A 24276-nucleotide genomic window follows, 5' to 3' on the forward strand; every position below is an offset into this window, starting at 1 on the left:
CTGCTGGCAAATGATTAATCTGTATGTTTACTTTGGAGTAATGCCCTTTATTATGTTGATCAGCTGATTACTCACAACAAACTCTTTCAACCAAGATGCATTTATATTAGCTGCAAACTGCCTTTAAATTCCATTTTCAGTACACGGTGGCTGAAAAAGTTTTGTCCAACAAACAGCACTGTACTCTACTCTTAATTAATTTCTATCTCTTTCACTTAGGAGTGGCAAAACTCCATTCAGAAGAATGCTGGACTGGCCTTCATTGAGCTCATCAATGAAGGAAGGTAATCCATCACTGCAACTGATTATCTCTCCACATAAGTCCCTGTAATTCACACATTAACACTAATACTGTTATCAGTATTTAACAACTAATGAGTGCAATAGAACCCTAATGAGAACCTTGCCAGAATAAGTGCACAGTGCCATGTGTGTTCAGCAGGAAGTCGAAGCATTAAAGGGCAATTAAGTTTACAGCTGATGTGTGCTGGTCTAATTTCACAGCCTGTGATCTGCCCTAAACTCTTTGATGTAGCACAAAATAACAATAATGATATACCCCATATGAGAACTTAATGTGTAATCTAAATGGATATGCTGCCTTTAATCCTTGTATCTGTATTTTGCTTCATTGTTCTTCTCACTCTTTCACCAGACTCCTGTGCCACGCTATGAAGGATCACATTGTGCGTGTTGCCAACGAAGCAGAGTTCATCTTGAACAGACAGAGGGCTGAGGATGTACACAAACATGCTGAATTTGAGGTACTCAAACGCATAGTGACACTCTTAGTATCCCCTCTCATCACAGACTGTACAAATGTTCGGTTTCGATTCCCTGTTTTAATTCTTAACCTCTTATTCTCCACCAGTCGAACTGTGCTCAGTACGCCGCAGACCGGAGAGAGGAGGAGAAAATGTGTGATCACCTCATCAGTGCCGCCAAGCACAGAGATCATGTGACCGCCAACCAGCTGAAGCAGAAGATCCTCAACATCCTGACCAATAAGCACGGAGCATGGGGGACAATGTCACAGAGGTGAGCGGATATTGTGAGGCGCCATGTGTCAGATAATACTCTGGGACATTTTTAGGTTACCGGATGTCACCTGACAAGAGACGTTACACTGCTTGAGTCCTCGGGAAGAACGTTATCTATTCAGCTATAAAGTTTCACATACTGCCTTTTATTCCATTTATTAGTTACCATGTCTCATGTCTCTTCTCATAAATTCATCTCTACCGTTATCCCTTCTTTTTTCGTGTCTTCAGCCAATTACACGACTTCTGGCGTCTAGATTACTGGGAGGACGACCTGAGGAGAAGACGGAGATTTGTGCGAAACGCTTTTGGATCTACTCATGCCGATGTGTCACTCAAAGCCTTGGACGACTATGGTAATGGATTTGTATTGAGATGAAAAATGTTGCACCGCACACTGCCTGCTTTTTGCATCCTCTCATGTGCGCACAATATTCACAGGTACAGAAGAGGAGGAGGAGGTTAAGTCCAAAAAGAATTTCCGCAGCCAGTCGGTGGTGACACAGAACCCGGAGGCGGAGTTAATGCTGGAGGGAGATGACGATGCTGTCAGTCTGCTGCAGGAAAAAGAGATTGATAACCTTGCTGGTGAGATAAAGACACAAAGTCACAAAAAGATGTGCTGTGTTACACTCAGACTAAAGAGTGAACTGTTTATGACTCTTGTTTTTAGTACGTTTACGTCCAAGACTTTTTACCTCCAAAGGCAAGTTGGACAGTTTTGCAGCTACACTAACCATCCGGCTGATTTATCAAGAAGTCATAATTTTGCATATACTTACTAAAAACTGAGGAAAATCAGACCCAATTTAATCCTGATGAATTGTTTACAGCAGTAGGCACAGTAGAAGAAGCCAATAAATGATCAATGCCAACTAACATGGAATGAATCTAATGCGCCCTAATATTTCGTTTGGTGTGATGTGTATTGCTACTCTGCATTAAGAGCCTGTGAACATGTAAAGTACTAACACATGAGTAATACATTTGTCCCTCAAGGCCCTGTGGTTCTTAGTACCCCAGCTCAGTTGGTAGCTCCGGTGGTGGTGGCTCGAGGCACTCTATCCATCACTACTACTGAGATCTACTTTGAGGTAGATGAAGACGATCCTACTTTCAAGAAGACGGATGCTAAAGTGAGAGCGAGCTACCGTTCCTATTTTTGTTACTAAACAGAAAAAGAAACTATAGTTTAAAAATGAAAATGATGTCCATCCTGACAGGTACTGGCCTACACAGAGGGTCTGCATGGCAAGTGGATGTTCAGTGAGATCCGAGCTGTGTTCTCCAGGCGCTACCTGCTGCAGAATACTGGCCTGGAAGTCTTTATGGCCAATAGAAGTGAGTCTGCAGAGTTTTTATTAACATACTGACTGGTTGCAGTTCATTTTTAACACACCACAGTGGGAAACCAACTATAGATGAGATTGAAAAGCACTGACACGAGTCCACTTGCCCTCAGGTGAGAACAGTCTCATGGCAGCTGTTAGACTACTTACAGCCAAAGCAATAGCTGCCTCTAACAGAAAGAGCAACAAAACCCACACAGTCAAACACAGGACCTTTTACAGCAGTGTAGGGTTTGTCCTGTTTGAAATCAAAGTCTGGTATAAGCTAGTTTAAATTTACAGATGGTTGACTTTGCAGTTTTCTTTTGCTGTTTGGTTAGATGTAGGAAACAAAAGCTGAAAATGTTGACTGTATCTTGTCTCTGTCTAGCGTCTGTGATGTTTAACTTCCCTGACCAGGCCACAGTCAAACGGGTGGTCTACAGTCTCCCACGAGTGGGGGTGGGAACGAGTTATGGCCTGCCACAGGCCAGGTATGTACAAGGTTTAGGCAGGTGTTCTGTGTGAGAGTACCAGGAGTGATAAAATAAAATATATGTTGATGTGTGTGTGTGTATACAACCCAGGCGGATTTCCTTGGCCACTCCTCGTCAGCTCTTCAAGTCATCTAATATGACCCAGCGCTGGCAGAGGAGAGAGATCTCCAACTTTGAGTACCTCATGTTCCTCAACACTATTGCAGGTAGTTATTGCAGATGTTCCCCTCAATAATGCACGGACATTTCAGTGACCAATCACATGATCCTGCCTACTTTTTCTCATCTTCAGCTGAAACATTTTAATAATTTGATGGATGCTATTTCATTTATTCTCTTTCTTTCTACTGTCACTACTGACATTTTCTGTTATATGATTTCACTAATGTGACCTCATTTATTTGCTTTGACAGTTTCTGCTGTGCTATTTGGTTCAAAAATAACTCAAGAAAATGGAGAACTGTAAATAAGAAAACCTTCTGTCAGCTATACAACTGCTTCTTTTGCACTTTGCATTATAATAACCCAAGAAATGTTGAAACTGTGATCTGTTGCTACATCACCTTGACCTGAAACTACATGAATAGACAACTACACGAAGTGCTATTCTACTAAAATAAATCACTCTCTCATTTTTTTTCTCCCATCCATCTGTAGGGAGGACCTATAATGATCTGAACCAGTACCCCGTCTTCCCCTGGGTCTTGACCAACTATGATTCAGAGGAACTTGATCTCACTCTACCTGGCAACTTCAGGGACCTCTCCAAGGTTAGAGCACTCAGGCACACAGCACATTAAACACACTTTCAAGGTGTTTAAGTGTGCTACTTGTAAATGTTACACTTATGCGATAAAGGAGAAGTCACTTTTTACTAATACTGTACACTATACATACTAAGGCAAAGCATGGACACATTTGAAGAAGCATGCTGTGTTGTTGACTATTTCCTTACCTATTATTACCTTTGACTCAGTTGTTTCTCTCTGATTTCCTCCAGCCAATCGGTGCGCTGAATCCCAAGAGAGCAGCATTTTACGCAGAGCGCTATGAGACATGGGATGATGACAGCACACCTTCTCATCACTATACAACCTTATACTCTACCGCTCACTCAACACTAATGTGGATGCTTAGAATAGTAAGTGACTGTAGTACAGCTGGACTTTGTTTTAACATTCAGCAGCCCTTTGAACGTATTGTATTTAAGGCTTCTGTGTCTGTTTATGTGTCTATAGGAGCCTTTCACCACATTTTTCCTCAACGCTAATGATTGTAAATTCGACCATCCGGAGAGAGCCTTCTCTGGTATCGGTCGCTCGTGGAGAAACTGCCAGAGGGACACTGCTGATGTCAAGGTAACAAGGAACAACCAACGTTTGTCATCTTAAAAAACGTTATTGTACAGAACGTTTGAAGTTGAGAAGAGCTTGCTCAAACAATTTGACTTCAAAATAATTCAAACCACTCAAACTGGTCAACCTGACTTTAGTGACTTAATAATGCTCCTGTTGTGTCCATTAGGAGCTGATCCCAGAGTTCTACTACTTGCCAGAGATGTTTGTCAACAGTAATGAGTATGAGCTTGGGATGCGTGAAGATGGAGTTCCTGTGTGTGACGTGGAACTTCCTGTCTGGGCTAAGAAACCTGAAGACTTTGTCCGCATTAACCGCATGGTGAGAGACGCAGGCCGTCATTTCTAAAAGACACCTCGACGTTATTACTCTCACCTTTTAATCCATTGACACAATCCAGAGTGTACTCTTAATCCCTGTCTTCTTCTCGCTGTTCTTCAAACTCTTCCCAGGCGTTGGAGAGTGAGTTTGTGTCATGCCAGCTTCACCAGTGGATCGATCTAATATTTGGCTACAAGCAGCGGGGGCCAGAAGCTGTCCGAGCCCTCAACGTGTTCAACTTCTTGTCGTATGAGGGAGCTCTCAGTCTAGACAATGTAGATGCTGTGCAGCGCGAGGTTGGTTGCCACGGCAGCACTCAACACACAAACATTATTTCAAAGCAAAACTCTTTTCCTCATAAGCTACTAGTGCCACTATAGAGACAGATTTTCAATTATCATACAGACAATAGTTTTCATTTATTTACTTCAGCTGCATGTAGAAACTTGTTACTTAAATCTGTGTAAATTTCTTTTTTCTTCTCCTCCTGTCTGACTCTAGGTGGTTGAGATGCAGATTCAGGTCTCTGGTCAGGTGCCCTCCCAGCTGCTCATAGAGCCACACCCACCTCGCTCCTCCGCCATGCACCTGGTGAGAATAAACTGATGGCAAAATAGAAAATTGGAATGAATGCCATATATATAGCATTAATTTTCTATATATATATGGCTACAAAACAATTATTTAAATACTAGTTGTTTTAGTGAATTATTTTAGTTATTATATATAGTTATTATTTGACATATTCTTGCTTAGAGTCTACATCATCTCACTTCAGCCCAGTGCACCTCTTTTCTTTAGCCCCAGGTGTATGGATATGTAAGATTTTATTGCATACACCTGTATGTACGTGTTAGCCTCTCTCCTCCCTGCTACCCTCAGCCGTACGAGGCCTCAGTGTCTCTACATCAGAGCCATCCATGTCAACCCAAACCCGTCAGTCCTGAACCCCGACCAACCAGTGCCTCCACCTCCTCTCCAAGGCCTCGAGCCACCCTCAGTGTGTGTACCTGCTCTGACCCTCTGCTCCCACTAATATACCGTCTCCCTTCCCTCCCTCTGTCCCATCTGTTCTGTCTCTCCCTCTTCCTTCGTCTTCATCCCTCCCACCTCTCCCCCAACCCTCCCCTCCTTGCTCTGCCCCTCCTCTCTTCCTCTCTGGCCCTCTATTTCTTTCTCTGTCTGTCTCACCAGTGTTTCCTTCCTCAGAGCCCTCTAATGTTTAAGGATCAGATGCAGCAGGATGTCATCATGGTGCTGAAGTTTCCCTCGAACTCCCCCGTTACGCATGTTGCAGCCAACACGCTCCCCCACCTCAGCATACCAGCAGCCGTCACCGTCACATGTAGCCGGCTGTTTGCAGTGAACCGGTGGCACAACACAGTCGGTGAGTTAGTCATTAAAAAAATCACCACCAAGGTCATTTCAGTGGGGTGGTTGTTACATAGCCCATGGATATGTTGACATAGAAGTATTTAATTTTAATTAAATCCTCAATTAACCACAATAACACCGCAGGCAGGGGGTAATTAATCATGGTACGGATGGTGGTCTGTGCAGCAGCTCAAGTGATTTTTACTATTGATTTTCAGTGGGTGTGGCTGATAATTTATTCCTAATCATGCAAGCGTGTGTAATATTTGACCCTTTAACTTTTCAGGCCTCCGTGGAGCTCCAGGATACTCCCTAGAACAGGCTCATCATCTACCCATCGAGATGGACCCTCTCATAGGTCAGTTCACAGACATACACAGTGCCTGCAACATTACTAGCAGGCTGTATTAACATTATTAGGGATCCAATTTTCTGTAAGCAGTAATGAGGGCAACCAGGTCACTGGAAGAACTGTAGTCAATATGTCACATGGTACATGCTGCATTTATGTGCACATGTTTAAACACAGGCTGCATATTCTGGTGGGTGCACACTGACCTTTGTAATGAATGATCAAGTTAGAGGTTAGAGTCATCTTTTGTGTGTCTTCATTAACCTATTAACATTTCCATACTCCCATGCAGCAAACAACTCGGGTGTAAACAAACGTCAGATTACCGACCTGGTGGACCAGAGCATCCAAATCAACACACACTGTTTTGTTGTTACTGCTGATAACCGCTACATCCTCGTCTGTGGCTTCTGGGACAAGAGCTTCCGTGTTTACTCCACTGAAACTGGTTGGTTTTGTATTATTTAGGCATGTTGAGCAGTAGCAGCCTATTTATTTATATTTTTTGTATTTCTGAGTTCCTAGTAAACAGCTTGACATCCTTGAATTTTGTATCCTCATCCTATGACCTTCACACATTTGGACGGAGGACACACACTGACGTCTTCCTCCTTCCTCTCCACAGGAAAGCTGACCCAGATCGTCTTTGGCCACTGGGATGTGGTGACGTGCCTGGCTAGGTCAGAGTCCTACATTGGAGGAGACTGCTACATCGTGTCAGGCTCCAGAGATGCCACTCTTCTTCTGTGGTACTGGAGTGGACGACACCACATTATAGGGGACAACCCGAACAACAGTGAGTGGTGACGTGTGTGTGTGTGAACAGGTTACAGTGAGGGAAGGATTCTAAGCAGAGGTGTGTGATTATGAATGTCCGACTCTGTTTCCTTCAGGTGACTACCCTGCTCCAAGGGCAGTACTGACAGGACATGACCACGAGGTGGTGTGTGTGTCTGTGTGTGCAGAGCTGGGACTGGTTATCAGTGGAGCCAAAGGTTTGTCTCACACATCACGTGTCATATATGAAATTCATTCAGATCTATCTGTTATAGTACTGATTATCAGCTTGCTTTGGTTTTGCTGCTCAGAGGGCCCGTGCCTGGTCCACACTATCACAGGGGACCTGCTTCGGGCCTTGGAGGGTCCAGAGCTGTGCCAACGACCACGTCTCATCTCAGTGTCCAGCGAGGGACACTGCATCATCTACTATGAGAGAGGCCGCTTCTGCAACTTCAGCATAAATGGAAAACTACTGGCACAAATGGAGGTCAACGATTCCACACGGGTAAGGCTGCTCTGGATATATATTTATGCATGAATAGCCATTTTATTTACAGCATGAAATATATACTGTTGTCTTCTTAACCTTTCCTCCTCTGCTTTTTTGTCCCTCCAGGCGATTTTGTTGAGCAGTGACGGGCAGAACTTGGTGACAGGAGGTGATAACGGAGTGGTGGAGGTGTGGCAAGCATGTGACTTCAAACAGCTTTACATCTATCCAGGCTGTGATGCCGGCATCCGTGCCATGGACCTCTCACATGACCAGAGGTAAAACAGGATCACTTAGGGGACAGCAGAGAATACTCAACTATCAGTAATGGGGCAGTAATTTTATCCAAACTCTCATTTGAGATGTGAAAGTAAATAGGGCCAGGGAAGTGTATGTGGTGGGGTTGTAATTTTTTGTGTTCTCTTCCCCTTCAGGACTTTGATCACTGGCATGGCGTCCGGCAGCATTGTGGCATTCAACATAGACTTCAACCGCTGGCACTACGAACACCAGAACAGGTACTGAGGTGGACAGTGTGAGGAAGAGGATGGAGAGAAGGGGAGGAGAGCAAGTGGGAGAAGAGGTGACGCATTCTCCTGTGTATCTGCAACATGGGGGGAAACGTCAGGTACCGAGACGAAGGCAAAACAAGTACCGGACCTTAGGCTCTATTCCCTTGTGCAGTTTACTAGATTTGAGGATGCGACAGCGCTGGTGAGAACAGCTTCCTCTGTGCACACGTGTATGTACACGCACGTGTGTTATCACAGACACACAACGCCCCCGAAGATACACACCAATACCTGCTAATGAAGTAGACTGCAGACTGGGGGGGGCAAGTCAAGCAGACCTTGTAGAGGTCGATCATGCCCGTACCACTCACAGGACTGGTACAGTTGCTGTTCCTGGTACATTTAATTCTTCACCGACAGGAGTTTTGTTTTCCCTTTTTTAATTTATTTTAAATGTTATTTTTCATTTCAGGGTAGCTCAATATGGGAATTACAAGGGTGGACTATAAATTTCAGTTTTATGTGTGTAAACTGATCCAGAATTGAACCAGCCCCACCCACTATTTAAAACCGGTGCTATTGGCTTGATCTTAAATTTACCCTTGAAAAAATTACCTGGAGGTATAATTTCTGATTTTCTCTCTTTACTTTTAAAATTTAAATGTTTTTGTTTTTACCCAGAGCAGGGTTAAATCTGATTTTTATGTAAATAAGGCTCTGCTTCCTGCAGTGTCTACACTTGTTCTTTCACTACACAAACTGCGCTTATCACCTTTAATTTATTAATGACTTGCTGTATGTAAAATACTGTGTAATAATTATTATTATAATGTTCAAAAAGACTGATGGTAATAGCGGTGGTTTGGAGGACGGCGATTGTTTTGCAGGAGAAGGTAATGATACAGAGATTCTTGCCAGTGCCACCAAGGACGACGACCACTGACAAGACTGACATGATTTCCTTTGTATATTTGGTGATTGTTTTGTCAAATATGTACATATGGTCTTGGTTCAGGCTTGGTTGGAGACTTAATCAGCTGAATAAGACTGAAAGTGCAAAGGAAACCTTCACATACACACATTTGTTGATTATTTAAAAAAAAAGAGAATCAAATCAATGTAAAAGTTTGTTTTGTATTTGCACTTTGCACCAATCACATATCATTATTTATTAGCTTGGTTCTTTCTGGTCGGCTGCCATTTCGTTTAGGTCCATTTTCCTACGGGATTATTTGTGCATTGATGTTTGTATTTAAAGCGTTGAGCTCATGTGTGATTATAAGTTTTACAACCTCACAGTTGTAAGCAATATCATGATTCTGTAGCTGATAGAGGTGGGAGGAAGGAGGAGGAGGAGGAGGAGAGAGGATGAGGTGTGAGATGTACTGTATGTGTGAAGCCATCTTGATCAAATGCGCACATGCACATACTCTATCAACAGGTTCAACTTACGTATCCAAAAAAAGGTTAAATATTTTTGGATCTATGAAACCCTAAAAACTATTGTATTCATGTTTTATTGCAAAGATGTAAAATATGACATGTGTGAGTTGGAAAAAAAATCATAAGAAAAATAAAATATGCAAAGAATTTGATGACTTTTCTTTTACTTTTAATGAAGTTTTTCTTGTAGCAGCAAGACGCTTTGGTGGCATTTTGGTGTAGCTTTGATCATCAGTCTAAAAGGAGTCCTCATAAGGAATGAGTCAATAGACTACTGTTTGGTAACCACACTTGTTGAATTTTTCTTTCAGACGTGAGTCACAGACGGTAAATCAGTTTCCATTTTCTTTCCTAAGGATGTTGGTCCTCCTCCTGTAAAGCTTCTAAAAGGAACAAACCAGGAAGTTACAAACATTCTCTTTAGACTTCTCTATATGGGATTAAACAGGACTAACAGCAGGCCTAAATTTTGCTTATTATTATTTTGCTATATTTTTTTGCTGTAAAACACATATTTTAGCAAAGTTATTATTTGAATATAACATATTTTGTGCTCCATTAAACCAAAAATCTGCCTTTGGGTGTCCATTAGGTTGTCTCTGTGCCTTTAAACTTTTAAACCCAGCACTGCCCCGCCTCCTGTTTTTGGTGGTTATAACAGGAAGTGGTGCTGCTGCTGCCCAGCAGGGGCGCATCCACACCTGGCTCAACCATGGTTGATCATGGCGGAAAGTTTTAACAAGCGAGCCGCAAAAACAAGAGTAGTGCACATTGACAGGGTAGAAGCAGCTCTGTGACGCTGAATCTCCAATCCTCTACTGGTAAGTAAACACCTGCTGATGCTAATGTGTGCTAATGCTAAGTAGTAGCTAATTAGTGCCAACATGCTAGGTTAGCAGTTTGTTAACTGCAGTTCAGGCTTGTTTTCTGTCAAACTTTGGCTGAGGTGTGCTGAGTTTATTTTAGTAACTTCAAATTAACTCTTTAATGCAACTACAACAGAAGCAGTACCTTAAACATTCAGGCCTGAGTCCAGGACATGTTGTAACAAATGCTAAGGAGCTGGTGCATTATGAGGATTAAGAACCATTATTGTAGTTCAAACCTGGAATACAGATGATGCTGACAGCTGCACAGAGCCCTCACCCCTCTGTCTCTATGGAGATGCCGTATGAGTTGACAGGTCAGGGTGGGTAATCCGTTATGCTCGGAGACCTGTCTGTCAGGACTAGAATTTCATCTTGTACTTCGTATCACTTTTGACCTGGTCTGTCTGTAGCTGGAGTCAGAGGGTGCCTGTCTGTCAACAGACTGCAAAATGTAATTCTTTTTCACCTTCACACCCACACTAGCAGCTCTGTGTCATATGCTGTGCAATCTTCTTTATGCAGACGTTAACCAGTTTGGCATGTGCAAAGTTTTAGTTTTTTAAATGTATCCCGAAAGCTTTACTGATTAACTGAGGCACATGCATATGTTTCTGTACAAAGCAATGGTCTTTAATATTATTTTTACACTACAAGCATTATGAGACATGCTGTACAAAGATTTACTTAAATCTGACACAACAGTACAAGAAGTGGCAAAAATATCATTTTGAAACCAGTTCCTCTGCTTCATTTGTCTTCATTGTTGAATAAAGGCTCAGTCACTTTGTGCTCTCAGCACCTCTTCATCACATTAACCCATGTTTTCACTGCATGGTCATCCCAGAATTACTGGACCATAAGAATAAGAATATGCATGCATTATTTTAAACACCATTCTGTCAGCTTCTTTGTGACTGAGAAAGTGTTTTTGTATGTCACAGTGGGGAGTTGTTGGGCCTCCATGTACTTTGCATGTAAGCATGCAGGATTGAGGGCCTGTCTTCCCTCCCATCTCCTTTAGGTGGACAGTGATGGACCCTTAAGATGAGATGCTACAGATCTCCATGTCAGTGAAGGAGCCTTCTCCCTCGCTGCTCAAGTCAGGAATAGAAAAGGATGGGGAGATGATGTTCTTCAGCCTTTGGAGGGAGATGACGAGCACCGTCAGCAAAAAAGTCAGCAGGCCGAGAAAGAGCCATCCGTAAACGTAAATGCTGCCCGGACGCCCCGGAGATGAAGCAGCAGCTTCTGATGTGGATGCAGAGGTTGGTGAGAAATGAAGGAAAGTCCCATTGTCTATTGAAGACATTCCAGTCTCATTGTGGTCCACCAGCGGGACGTACATCCCTGACATCCTGGCTGATGTTTCACTGTAGATTTGCAGGAGAGAGAAAAAAGAAAGATAAGTCGAAACACACTTCACTACAACTTCAACATGCATAATTTAAACAACCTATAGGAGAAAGTTTCTTTTGTCTGCAGCTGCTGTCATAGATTTGGTCTCTTCCTCCAGGACACCTCAGCATAGCAGATGCTTGCTGACACAAGAGCTTTCACCCAGAGCCTCACATAACCTCCAAACTGCCTTGGCTGGAGATTAAAAGAAAAAACAGAGAGCACTTCTGCAGTTCTGATTCTGGGCCAACGATTTACTGCAAGAGCCCCAGATCCAGCTCAGACAAATTATGGCAGCAAATAATATTTCTTCTAGTCCTCATATCAGATAGGGGGAGTTCAAGAAAATTAAGTATCACCAAAATTATTTCCAGAGGTTATTACTGACCAAAAAAATGATCATTATTGCTTTGCCCTAGAGGGTTTGCTTTATCTAGCCCATCTAGCATTAAACTAAACGAGAAAACACATCAAAAAAAACTAGACAGAAAAACGGAGCAGCAGATGAACAGAGCTTGCGCTGTGGTAGAATCTTTATTAAATTCTCATGCACCAATTAAGAATAAAAATGCATTTTGTAATTGAAAGTTAAGATGACATGAAAAATTGTTCGCAAATTAACCACATTTTTAGGCTGAAAGAACCATTTTAATAACCAGGCAGTAATAAACAGCAGGGGGAGTACTTGTCCCATTGAACGCCTTTCAGGCTCCTGAAGGTGCCTGAAGCTGTGCCCATTAATGAAGGAATCCCTATCTGATGAAATTAAAGTCCTCATAATCAGCTTTCACAAAGACGGCTGAGAGCCAGTCCTCCTCCACTGTATGTTAATACTGTTAATAATGTTCCATCATAAATTACTGCATGACATCAAACTGACTCGAGGATATGACTGAGCGGTGTAATGTAGAAACTGGTGAGAGAGAGGGAGAGGCAGAAGGAGGCTGTTTTGTATTTGGGTTAGTCCAGTCTTGATGTGTCTTGACTTGATCAATGACAGCAGAGACAGACACTTCAAAGGAGAGAAAAAATGACCATGACCAGATTGAAAGGGAGAGGTCAGCACACACTCTCTTCATCTCACAGTGGAGTATGCTCACTTCTCCATTTACACAAGCCCTTTACACTCCTCATCGTGCCCATGTGTGTGGCATTGAATGATATTCATGGGAGTGTGGTAAATTACTATGTTAATTGCAGTCTTCAGGAGCCTTTGAGGTACAATAAGTACAGATGCTGTCAACAGACCATTTTATTTAGTAAATTCTGAGAATAGAAGGTTGTCATAGTGACACGAAACATGTGAAATCTGTTTCATCATTGACAGGGTGTGACTCATAATTAAATATGTTTTTGTAGATCTTTGTTTGGTGACGTTTAAAAGAGGCAGAGTAAACCCTGGAGATTAAATATAGGTCTGAAGCGTGGCATAGTGTGTTACTGAGTGTGTGTTCTTACTGTTTGTGCTGCTTTACGCAGTAGAAGTTGATTCTTATTCCATTCCGGTCTTAATCAGTTAGCAGAGCTGCCAGAGCAAAGGTGATCATTTCTGTTTGGGCTGTAATTCATAATATTAATTTGTGGTTTGTTGAGTTTTTATTTGGTAAAAAACAACAACACGTTTGTGCCACCACTAAGATGTCAGACTCATTTGTTTTTCTCTGTAATAATACGTAAGCAGTCTCCACCTGGGATTAATAAAGTATTTCTGATGCAGAAATCTAATCTCTAATCGTCTGTGTGATATCACCATCAGTGGAGCCTTTGGTTTCTGGCTCTAACTGTGCACACTAGTTCTTGATACTGTAAATGCATATACCCATCTGTGGGCCATGGATCTCAATCAGAACAGATGGTGACGTAGCAGACATTAATAGACATTAATGTAAATAACAGATGAGAATTTGCCACTTTAGTGGTGTTTATAAAAAGCCACTGTGTCCCCAGACTGCTTTCGTCTCCATTTATTCACTCCTTTCAATTCTCTGTCTCTCTCTCTGGATGGTACATTTGACAAGAGCTCTGCTTTCTTTAATTTACAGAACAAAGTACCTTTAGGGAGACGCACAGCATAATGAGAGGGATGCATTAGGCTGCAGTCTTTCTGTGATTGCATGCTCTTTGGCAGTTCTGTTTTCTTTAACAAATGCTCCCAGTGGCCATCCCTACCCAGTGTAAAGAACACTGCCTCTGCTCTTTTGTCAGCTCATATCGTCTAGACAATGCCCCTCCTTCCTTCTGCTGTTCCCAGTCTTTTTTTTTCCTCTTCTCTGCCAGCCTCACTTTGGCAATCACATCAAGTTGCACTTGTAATTAAGTTTCTTTTCATTTTCGCTCTTGAAAAGCTCAAAGTATGTCAGTCAAATGTTGTAATATCTACACATTCATGTCAAACTGAACTCCTGCGTGCTGACTTGTCTTCTTATACTTCGTATCTTCTTTTTTTCTCACTTCTTATCTCCCATCCTTCATCTTGTCTTTTCCATCCTACTCTTGCTGCTCTGCGTGTAGGTTGTTGTTGTTAATGAAATGTTGTTTTGAAATCTGTGATGAAGCTTGTTCATTGTGAGCTGAAGTGGCTGATAATTGTGCTTAATGATGCTTTTTGTATCCAGGCAACAAGGCACGCTCAGTTCTTTTTCAAGCTAATCTACTTTAAGAGGGCAGGCTGTGCAGCCCCGCTGAGTCTGAAGAGGTCATACATACAGTATGCACGCACACACACACACACACACCTACACATAATAAATACCGGTAGATATGTTCCTTAGGAATAGCTGCAAATGCAATAAAGGGACTACACAGGCCTAATTGGGGAAAATGATGTGTCCTTGGCCAGGAAAATCAAATGATCACTGAAAGTGTCTTAGCTTATATATAGGTTTATGTCACATTGGATATGGAGTTGTTTATTCCTGTCTTGTGTGTGGTCACCAGTCTGATCCATCTTTGTGTCATCACATGTGTCTTATCTTAGTTATAGCCTCTATCAGTCCTGGTCCTCTGTTGGCATCATTTTTAGGGCTGCAACGAGTACTTGAGTAATGTTCGAGGGCAAAATGTATCAACAAGTAATTTGATGACTCGTTATCATCGCATGGCATGCAAGTGTAGCACATTTGCGGCAGAGAATGATTCTCTGGTACATGGTGTAGCGGAATGATCAGCTTTGGGTGCAAGAGGCCCTGGGTTTGAAACCCGCATGAGCCATTTGTAGGTCGATGTGGAATAAGTGTTTACATTTGGCGGTAATGTGTTTCGGGCAGACGTGGGAACGGGTGAACACACACACTTGGGTTGGGCAATATTGGCAAAATAATGAATCCCGATTAATTGTGCCATTTAGTTGATAACGATTAATTTGAGGATAAATTGATGACAATTGCACTTGATATTTTTGACTCTAAATCGCCACATTGTTCTAAAATGATACTGACAAATCATCAGTCAAGTTAACTACTTCATTCTAACAGGTTAAGCTGGTAAGTAGTGATTAGGCACAAACCAGCCATGTTTGAAATATGTATTGATAACAGATGCACAATGCACAAACTGCTTCAAAAATAATAATGAAGCAAACGTTTAAAATAACTTTGTCCTTCAAATGTTCTTATCTTAAGGTCAAAGAGGAGTGCATATCAACATTAAAATTAAACAGGACAAATAAGTTCAGAAAAGTCACATCAGTGATTATTTCAAGTTAAAAAAAATGTGTCTGTGCAAATGAACCTGTGACTGGAATATGTCCCACACTAGTGCATGTTTTCACACATACTGTAGAACAGCAGCAGAAAAACCAACAAACAAACCGGACAATTCCACATTTAAATGTATGTCTGTGCAAATCAACCTACGTTCTTCCGGCGCTTAGTTTGGTCGTAAGGAGCACACTGACCAAACGTATCGCGGATTCTCGGCTGAGTGGAATTCTTTCCAATATCTGCTGGAGGAGACTTCGCTGCTGTAATGTTTTCCTGTCTTGCTGTGGAGTCCGTAAATAAAGATCGGGAGGCAGTTTATCCAGTCGGAGTTCATTCTTTTAATACGAGCAAACATCCAGTTACTATGGCAACAACCAACGCGCCACGCTTCACAGCTAATGCACGTCGCTTATGCGTGCGCGAGGCCACAACGCCGGCTACAGCTGTGGTATATACCACGTACCACATGTATACCACAGCTGTAGCCGGCGTTTTCTTCGGCTTTCTTCGTACTTTGGCTTATGGTGACAGATGTTGAACCACTGTTAGGAACGTGCTGCTCCGCTCATTTAACTGAATACCACTGCCTTTGTTACACATTTGTTATTGTGGGCTTACATGTGCGCGCTTGCGGGTGATGGTGAGAGTAGTCTCACACAAAAATGCGTCATCATGACGAGGCACTAATCGCTGTAATCAATAAGTGGCAAATATTTGTGGGAGCCCTAATTTCTACATTTAAATCATCTATAGGTTTGAAAACGGGGATTCACTTGGTAGCATGTGCACCTTCGATGGCACAAAACTTAACACACTGCTCCTTCAAGTTCCCTTTTAAAGCAGGGATTATGTTTTATGCATCTATAAGCACACAAATGTCCACGAGCACTGTTTGTACGATACTTTGATTATCGCAGCCAGAGTCTGTGTCTTATTTTTTGGTTTATGGCTGGAAGAATAAATTCCTTGCTCCTTGCTGCGTGTGAAACTCACTCTTCTTCTGGCATCATTTTTGGGTCATTTGTTCTCTGGGCTGTGTAATGACAGTGTGGCTACACTGCAGCTGTTTTATCACAGTTGGTCGAATTTAACGGTTAAAATATAAACCTGAATAACATCAAATGGGTCTGTTTGTATCTGAAGGTTACAACGTACCGAAAGCTGTTTCATACCCTGCTGCCCCTTTTCTTACACATGCAGCTGGAAGAAGTCAAACGGTGGCAATATAACACAAGTTAAGGTCTGATGTGGCAGTCCTGAGAGCTCTTGCTCTTTCAGACATCACCTGACTGTTTGAGCTCACCTCCATTTTTTTAAATAGAAACCATGTAAGCTGCTGCTTTCTCTTCTGGCTGTCAGTTCCCATCAGAGCACGGAAATCTTAGCTCGTCTCAGGTGCACTCAGGTGTGATCTCGGCTGCTCTTTCACCTCCCTCTGAGCTGATATTGCTTTTTGAAAGTGAGAATGGCTTCACTGTTGGACTGCCTGTAAAGGCTGCCACAGGTAAAAAGAGACTATTCAGACTGGACATCACCAGACTTACATCTGTGCTCTTTTTTAACAGCCTTACTCCCAGTCGGGGTTGTAAGAAGTTCAGCCTTTCAGCCTTCTTATACTTATCTCGAGTTTTCTAGCTTCTCAGTTGCTTTTAGGACCTTTTTTCAAGTATCAGCCTTTGCTATGTCAAGAGCTTTACATACATTCTGCACAGCCTTTACTCTCTATTGTACCCTCTGCCTTGTGCGTTCAGTCATTTTCTTCCCTTTGCTCTCTGCCTGCTCAAACTTAAGCTTGATGGTTTAGTTGCCACCAGTCTTTGTCTTCAGACACCAAGCCTTGACTCTGCAAGCTTCCCTTTGTCGAGCCTCTTTGTTTTGACCCACAGCATCACTGCAAGTCACTCCTCAACATGTCTGATGGTGGAGTTTGTTCAGCCATACTCCTCCTGAGACCTTCTGCTTTTTCTGCTCCACTTTCTCAATCTGCTGCCCACCTTCCCGACCCCGTTTCATTTTCACATCAGCTCAGTGTGATTCTCTGCTCAATTTGCCTCATCTAATGTGGCCTGTCCATATAAATATCCTGCGCTGTTGCCCTGTTCTTTTGATGGTTTTTTTTTTTTGTATTTTATTTTATCTGTCCTGTACTGCCGTGTCACCTAAATCCTATTTTTCTACATTTGTTTGCAGGTTTAATCTCTACTGGTGTAAATGTTTTCTTTTTAAGTTTTGGTTTTGGTTTGGCCAAACACTAGCAGCCTTGAGTTGTGCTGTTTTGCTAATAACCTTGAGATGCTTGTGACAGAAAATAGCTCTGGCCATTACTGGGATTTTCACAATCCTTGTGTATGTGGCACATGCAAATATTTATTAAAAACTTCCCAGTGCGCTGTGCTCTGTTGTCACTTCAGTTCTGGCCTTAGCCCTTCACTTCATGAATAATGGACAAGATCCCTGTGTGGCAAAATGTCATGGCATTTGGGCCATATTGTGCGATCGTGTGTTCGTGTGTGTGAGCGTGTGCATGTCGTGTGTGTGTGTGCATATATTCTCATATTGTATTCACACAACATGCCTGAACTAACACAGCCAAGCTTAGCAAGAGGCAAATGAGCAGGAAGGAACCAGGGAAATCTGGTGCATGATTTTCACATATGTGCAGAACATACACAATGTGAGCTCCACAAACAGTTCAAGGAGATAAAAGTAGCCTGTATTTCAAACACATTAAAAATCTCACTCTTTAAGCCTGATCTGAGATAAGGCTCAACCACATGAATTTAAAATTGCTACAGCTGCCCCAAATACCACAGATAACCCACACAGAGGTCATGCAGGAATGATGAAAGTATGAAGAAAGTCAGGCTTCAGTGTGCGTCAGAAACTCCCTTTCACCGCTTTACCAAGACAATAACATCCTATTTCTCAGCAGTTTGGATTTATTATTGACAACAATGCAGTAAACTGACAGCACCTTTTTTCTTGGAGAAATAGAAGAATTGGAACCAGTTCACAAAACAATAAACTAATGTTTTTATTCATTACTTTTTTACATTTAAATGAACAACATCTCTAAGAAAGCTCTGCTTGGGGGTCGAGCTCAACCGCTCCACTGTTATCTGTTTCTCTCCATTATTTAGAGCATGAATGTGAGGATTTTCAAAACGCCACATTGCAGGAAAGTAACGTGAGCTAAACCCTGAGCAGACGGCTGTGATCATTATGAATGGGAAGTATTGGACGTTTTTTTTTTTGGTCAGTGGCCAGCGTGGATAATGAGATCTGCTTTGATGTTTGAGTGTGTGTGTGTGTGTGTGTGTGTGTGTGTGTATTCGCCTGCATGCGTTTGTGTGTCCTTGTTAGTACATCCCTGTGGTGAGGTGAATTTTTACACCTCATTCTCATATCTGTTACTCCTGATACTTCTGAGTGCAGTTGCCAATAAATGTGATACCTACTCCGTCTTTCTGCGCGCAGCCCGCTGTTTATTAGGATGAGCGTACATCACTCTCTGAGTCATACATCATTATCAACACAGACAGACCCTGTTTCTCTTCTCTTTCTGCTGAAAGGACACTTTCATTCCCTCTTCCTTTTTCTCTCTCCTGCTCGGTTGTTGAATCAATGCATACATGAATCTTCCCCCCTTTAATACTGAAGCTGCAACTTATTTTACTATTTCATTTTATTCTTAAATCTTCCTCTTGCTCGCTCTTTCTCCATATGACTATAACATAGCTAGCGGTCTTAATTATTGCTATGCAGACAGTGACACTTGCCGGAAACTTATTGGATAAAGTTTCCGGGAAGTGAAAGGATAAATTCAAGGTGAATAATAGCTCTTTGTGTTCAGAAAAAAAATCATTCTCTGTTATCAGATTAACACCATCCCGTCTTTGTCTCCTAAAAATAATTTGGAAATATTCATTAAAAGCTGCCTGAAGCCTTACATGGAATTATTGAGAAACATATAGTTACAGACCGTTATTATGTGTGAGGCAGCTGCTCCTCGCTCATGTCGTGCAGAAATCCATCCCGCGTTTCGTCTCTTAGCCGAGCACACCAGATCTGTTGCCCCTGAGATCTTCCCTGTGAGCCTGCCTGCTCTGCCTCTCTCTCTCTCTCTCTCTGTCTCACACACACACCACAGGCACAACTATTGGAGTAGATGTGGATCCTCTACACACACACACGGCCTCTAACAGAAGCTGTAACTAATGAATGATGTGTCTTTTTCCTTGAGAAGAGGAAAGATATAGTAGTGCTCATTCTAATCCCATCCCGTCTGTCTCTGTGACCCCCCTGTCCCCTCCCTCACACATTTCTTTCTGCTTGCCCATCACCTCTGATCACATCAACAGGCGAATCCTTTCTGCTCTGTCTTTTGTGTCCTTACTGTCACAGTATAAATGCTCCTGACACTTATTTGCTGGATAGGACTGTCAGACAGAGTGAAGCAAAGAGATGGCCTGATGGATCAATAAATCAGTATTTTGTATTGTGTGCATACCTCCTACACACAATTAGCTTTGGTTCTTGTGTTTGTGTGAGGTACGTGACCTCTCTCCCTCTGTCTGTCTCTCTCAGTCACTGCTCTCAGCAAACTGCGTCAGTAGACCGTAACCATCGATGAGCAATAACCATCTGCTGTTGTGCTGGCAGGCTGAACTGTTCAAATGAGAGCCCCAGACTGACAGATGAATGTGAAAGGGCGGCTGTTAAAAAAGGCAGTAACAGCCTTTAATACCCCTAAATTTCTAAATGCACTCTGCCTGCTTCTCTTCATCCTGAGGCTCTTATCTTGTATTGTCCCTCCTCTCCTCTCCTCATCTCTCTCCCCCCTCGAACAGTATGTCTGGCAGCTCAGTCTGTTCTGTTAAAATCTCTTTATGTGAGCAGAAGCTAAACTACTGTGAAGCAGGATACTTTAAAAAGGCGCTTAAAGCTTTTATCTTACTACTCTACTTTCTTTGACTTAGAAGGTGCTTCTGTTCCTAAATCTCCCTTTTGCTGTGGCTCTGATAGCATTTTTAGAACGTGTGGTGTTATGCTGTGTATAAATACTGCAGACTTTTTGCTTCACATATGTTTTGTTTTGTTTTTTTGGCTACATTTAGTGGACCGAGGAGGCACCACCGACTCGTGACAATAGAGGGTATGCACCTGGTGTCACAGGATGTGAAAGTCATTGCAGTAACACCTACTGAGTGGCAAAAAGCATGCGTTGTGATTAAAACCATAGCACAAAAAATCAGGAACACATCTAAAGCAGTGCTGCAGTGCGATTGAGTATGAATAGATTCAACAAGAAATCTGCATTTATTAAAAAAAAACAGCCATTGAGCCTTTTGTTTGTCAAAACTAGGGAAGGAACGTTGTTGTCTATGATCATCATTATATAGCCGCTAACATGTGTAGAACGTTCTAAGTAAAAATTGACCATGAAACATGTAAACAATTGAATATTCATTACTAGTAAAATTGTTTGTTGTGTTGATATCGGGTGCGTAAAAATGAGGGGAAGTGTGCGAGCTAAGCCTAGCCTGCATGTTGGCTACCACTGACACCTAGCAGGTTATATGTTAATCGTAGCTACAGTGCACATATTGTACATCTCACACTAGTGTAGACCTACTCAGTGTTCTACTTTGAAGTGCACCAGTGGAAGTGTCCACCATGAGATGCAGTTTTCATGAGCAAAAAAACCCAGAATGAGATTTTATTTTTTTCCCTCACTGTGCGAGTGGTGTCGAGCCATTCGTATTTATCAGGCAAGCTTTTGAAATATGTGTCTGCAGTCTGACAGAATACATTTCAACAAGACTACTGGCTGTCACAGTTTCTCTCGGTGTCCTGGTGTTTAACCTCTCTCTCTCTCTCTCTCTCTCTCTCTCTCTCTCTGTTTTGTTTTTGCTTGCTTACAATGGGCTCTTCATATAGGAAGTGGGTCTGACTCAGCCTGCCATGTTGCCCCCACTATTTATATACAATAGCTCTGAATGAACAAATGTAACAGTGGCTGTCTAGAGGGTCTTTTGATGTTCAGGCTTCAGTCGCTGTAGGTTCTTTCATGTGTTCCCGTCTACAGTCACACCTCTAGATGCTTAAACCATGCATAATGGTCTTTTTACAGTGCTTTACCTACTAATGGTGTAAAAATCCTTAAATGAATAGATTCCGAATCTCATATATGAGCTTGTTAGTGACTTAATGTTATGCATAAAGGTGTTAATAGTGTGGCAGATGACACCTGTCCCAGCTCTGTGAAGGGGAAAAGGCACCTCCTCCTCCACAGATGCCTCTGTCTGGTGCCATCTGTCCACTGACATGAGAACCAGAGGGAAATAGGAGCAAAGGAGAGCAGAGAGAGGAGAGATGAGAGGAAGATGACTTTATTTCACATCACAATCCAGCATTCGGTGACAACACACAGTTTGTATTCATGTGTACTTCAGACAAAAATTTGACTGTCATGTTCATAGGGTCTCAGATTCTTTAGATACAAAAAGATAAAACTTTATTAATCCCAGAGGAAATTCTTTTGATGAACGCACATTCATTTCTGAATATTTTCTTAATCCCAGTCCCCAAGAGGAAGAAATGTACCGATACATATTTTAATAAGGCTGTATGCAGTTTGACTGGTGTTACCAATACTGAGGAAGAGGGACAGAGGAGTAATGCATATCATTTAATTATTCTAATAATTATTTGCCCTGACCTCCACTTGATCACACTCTGGAAGACCATTTCAAAGCCTATCACTGCGAATCATTTCACACACTGTGTTTCTCATTTTCCTAAAGAGGGAATATGTTTAGCAAAGCTAATTAAGGCAGTGTGAGTACTTGTGCAAACTCCAGCGTTCTCGTGTGCTTTTGTGCAGCTTGTGTGCGTGACCACGAGCGAGGACTGAAGGATGGAGATAAGAGCTTTGGCCTCAGCTGGTTTTTGTCACTAATCCCAGAAGGCGAAGAAGTGGCCACTGATTCCATGTCATTCCCTGATATTCCAGCCTGTTCCATCCCAGCGCTGCCCTTGTGAGGATACCAATTTCTCCCCTGCATGTTAATGAGGCGCAGTAACAAGGAGGGGGTTGGGGGTTCTAACTGTGTTTGGTGCCCCCCCCCCCACCTTTTTTTGGGCAAACATACAGGCATTTGGGGATTTGACATGCTCATTCTTCTAAACCCATGTGAACATGAGTTTAAACCCCGAGATAAAAGACGGGGAAGTGTTACGACATAAGCTGCAAGTATGTTGAACGTTAGGTACATTTAAGACGTACATCTCTCTGGTAATTGGAACCAATTTGTCGAACACTATAGTGAGAGATGCGCTCATAAAACAAAATGTAACACTGTGATTGCTGCGTTCCAGAGGTTACATCTATATGTTTTACATTTATATATCAATATGAGTCTCTGAAATGTGCAGAAGGTTTTGTGAAGCTCCGTTCTGCTCCTGAAGACGAGGCAGCAGCCAATAAATATGTAGCACGCTCCGGCTTTTCGTCTCATGGCAGCGGCATGCCAATCAGAAGGATCTCCACAGATCTGAGGGCATGGAGCAGAGAGAATAAACTGAGGCAGCACAGTGACACTGCACACACACACAGGACAGGAGTGTACTAGTACAGAATAAGAATGAGAGATGGCAATGTGATACTGCCAGCTTGTCCAAAAAAAACATCTCCCACAAGTGAGGAATCAGGCGAGCACATGTGTGAGCCCAGCAGCAGCCTGCAACCTTTTGAAAATGCTATTCTGCTAAAACCTTTACCACTAATAGTCTTGACAATTGTGTCCTATCCTTCTGAAGGGTGCACTCTAAATTCATGAAAGAGGAGGAGAAAGAAAAAAAAATGTCTCAAAGTCAGATTTATTTGAATATATGAATAATTTAGAACACCAAAAGATTTGGGGCCCTTAAGTTGCAAATAAAAAAATAAAAAAATGCTCTTACTCAGACATTCATAATTCATATTTTCCATAGCTCAGAATGGGAAATATTTTATGCACAAGTCACAGAAGTTAGTGAGGACACAAGGACAAAATGCAGCACTTTGTGTATCAGCATAATTATGAACTCATTTTGTTCTTCATTCCAGTCAGTGAACGTCAAATGACTTAATTTTCTCTTTTCTCTCTCCTCGCACCGTCTTTGTCTCCTAACGGTTAATGAAAAAAAAAAAAAGGCAGCAGAATCCAAAAAGTAAACAATTAAACTTTCATCAAAGGTTTGTGGCGTTGTTGTGCCATGCTGTGATATTCCATAAAGTGTTGCCCTCTGGTTATAGATTAAACAGTCTGTGTGTGTGCCATGGCGTCCTGATTTAAGCAACATAATTATTCAGCCATTATAAGAAACTGAAAATGAAGCAGCTTTCTCTCTAAACTGATTTTCTTTGTTTAATGCCACTGGGCCTTTTAATGAAGGAGAGATGCACCAAACTTTCACAAAACCTTTATCTGATCCACAATAAATAAAAATCACTGCAGTGAAAATGTTGACCTTCAGAGCAACATGCTGCAGATGCAGACTTTCCTATAGTTTTATCATCATATTTGGTGCAGTTTGTAATATACATTGTCTTTTTATGTGAGATACTTTGAATATTTACTTCAGCATCTTACACTGACTAGTGTCTCCTTTCAGTGGTTTGTACATACATACCTGCTTAACAAACTAGCTGCCATGCTAACAATGCTAACAGGCAGGCCAGCTTCAGCAATGTAGGTCACTTCATACAACTACTGAGTATATCTACTTCTAAGTGGAGCAGATTAAAAGCCCTTTAAACAGGCTAATCTACTGA

At 42.1% G+C, this 24276-nt stretch overlaps 2 protein-coding genes across 2 annotated transcripts in view; one reads left to right on the top strand and one right to left on the bottom strand.

The window, feature by feature from the left end:
* Positions 1–9256, top strand: part of nbeaa (neurobeachin a) — a 67613-nt gene extending 58357 nt beyond the window's left edge. The window contains exons 39-62 of the mRNA XM_028420863.1: positions 220–284; positions 656–764; positions 872–1038; positions 1272–1396; positions 1482–1628; positions 1714–1746; positions 2040–2176; positions 2264–2381; positions 2760–2862; positions 2956–3071; positions 3523–3635; positions 3866–4006; positions 4104–4223; positions 4390–4542; positions 4674–4838; positions 5044–5133; positions 5737–5929; positions 6203–6274; positions 6561–6716; positions 6894–7064; positions 7162–7263; positions 7357–7553; positions 7665–7816; positions 7973–9256. Of these exons, the coding sequence (XP_028276664.1) occupies positions 220–284; positions 656–764; positions 872–1038; positions 1272–1396; positions 1482–1628; positions 1714–1746; positions 2040–2176; positions 2264–2381; positions 2760–2862; positions 2956–3071; positions 3523–3635; positions 3866–4006; positions 4104–4223; positions 4390–4542; positions 4674–4838; positions 5044–5133; positions 5737–5929; positions 6203–6274; positions 6561–6716; positions 6894–7064; positions 7162–7263; positions 7357–7553; positions 7665–7816; positions 7973–8063 (3036 nt within the window). The 3' untranslated portion in view covers positions 8064–9256. The remainder of the gene's footprint in view (positions 1–219; positions 285–655; positions 765–871; positions 1039–1271; positions 1397–1481; positions 1629–1713; positions 1747–2039; positions 2177–2263; positions 2382–2759; positions 2863–2955; positions 3072–3522; positions 3636–3865; positions 4007–4103; positions 4224–4389; positions 4543–4673; positions 4839–5043; positions 5134–5736; positions 5930–6202; positions 6275–6560; positions 6717–6893; positions 7065–7161; positions 7264–7356; positions 7554–7664; positions 7817–7972) is intronic.
* A 2145-nt stretch (positions 9257–11401) lies between these two features.
* On the bottom strand, positions 11402–19544 carry sertm1 (serine rich and transmembrane domain containing 1). The gene is made up of 2 exons (XM_028422096.1): positions 19441–19544; positions 11402–11732 (listed from the first exon to the last, which is right to left on the bottom strand). The coding sequence occupies exon 2, from the start codon at positions 11714–11716 to the stop codon at positions 11402–11404; it is 315 nt and encodes a 104-aa protein (XP_028277897.1). The 5' UTR covers positions 11717–11732; positions 19441–19544.
* Positions 19545–24276: the final 4732 nt, after the last annotated feature.

This window comes from Parambassis ranga, chromosome 14 (assembly GCF_900634625.1).
Source record: "Parambassis ranga chromosome 14, fParRan2.1, whole genome shotgun sequence".
NCBI lineage: Eukaryota > Metazoa > Chordata > Actinopteri > Ambassidae > Parambassis > Parambassis ranga.

Excerpts from the sequence above, each read along its gene's own strand:
- sertm1 (XM_028422096.1), bottom strand. The coding sequence starts at position 11,716 with ATGTCAGGGATGTACGTCCCGCTGGTGGACCACAATGAGACTGGAATG.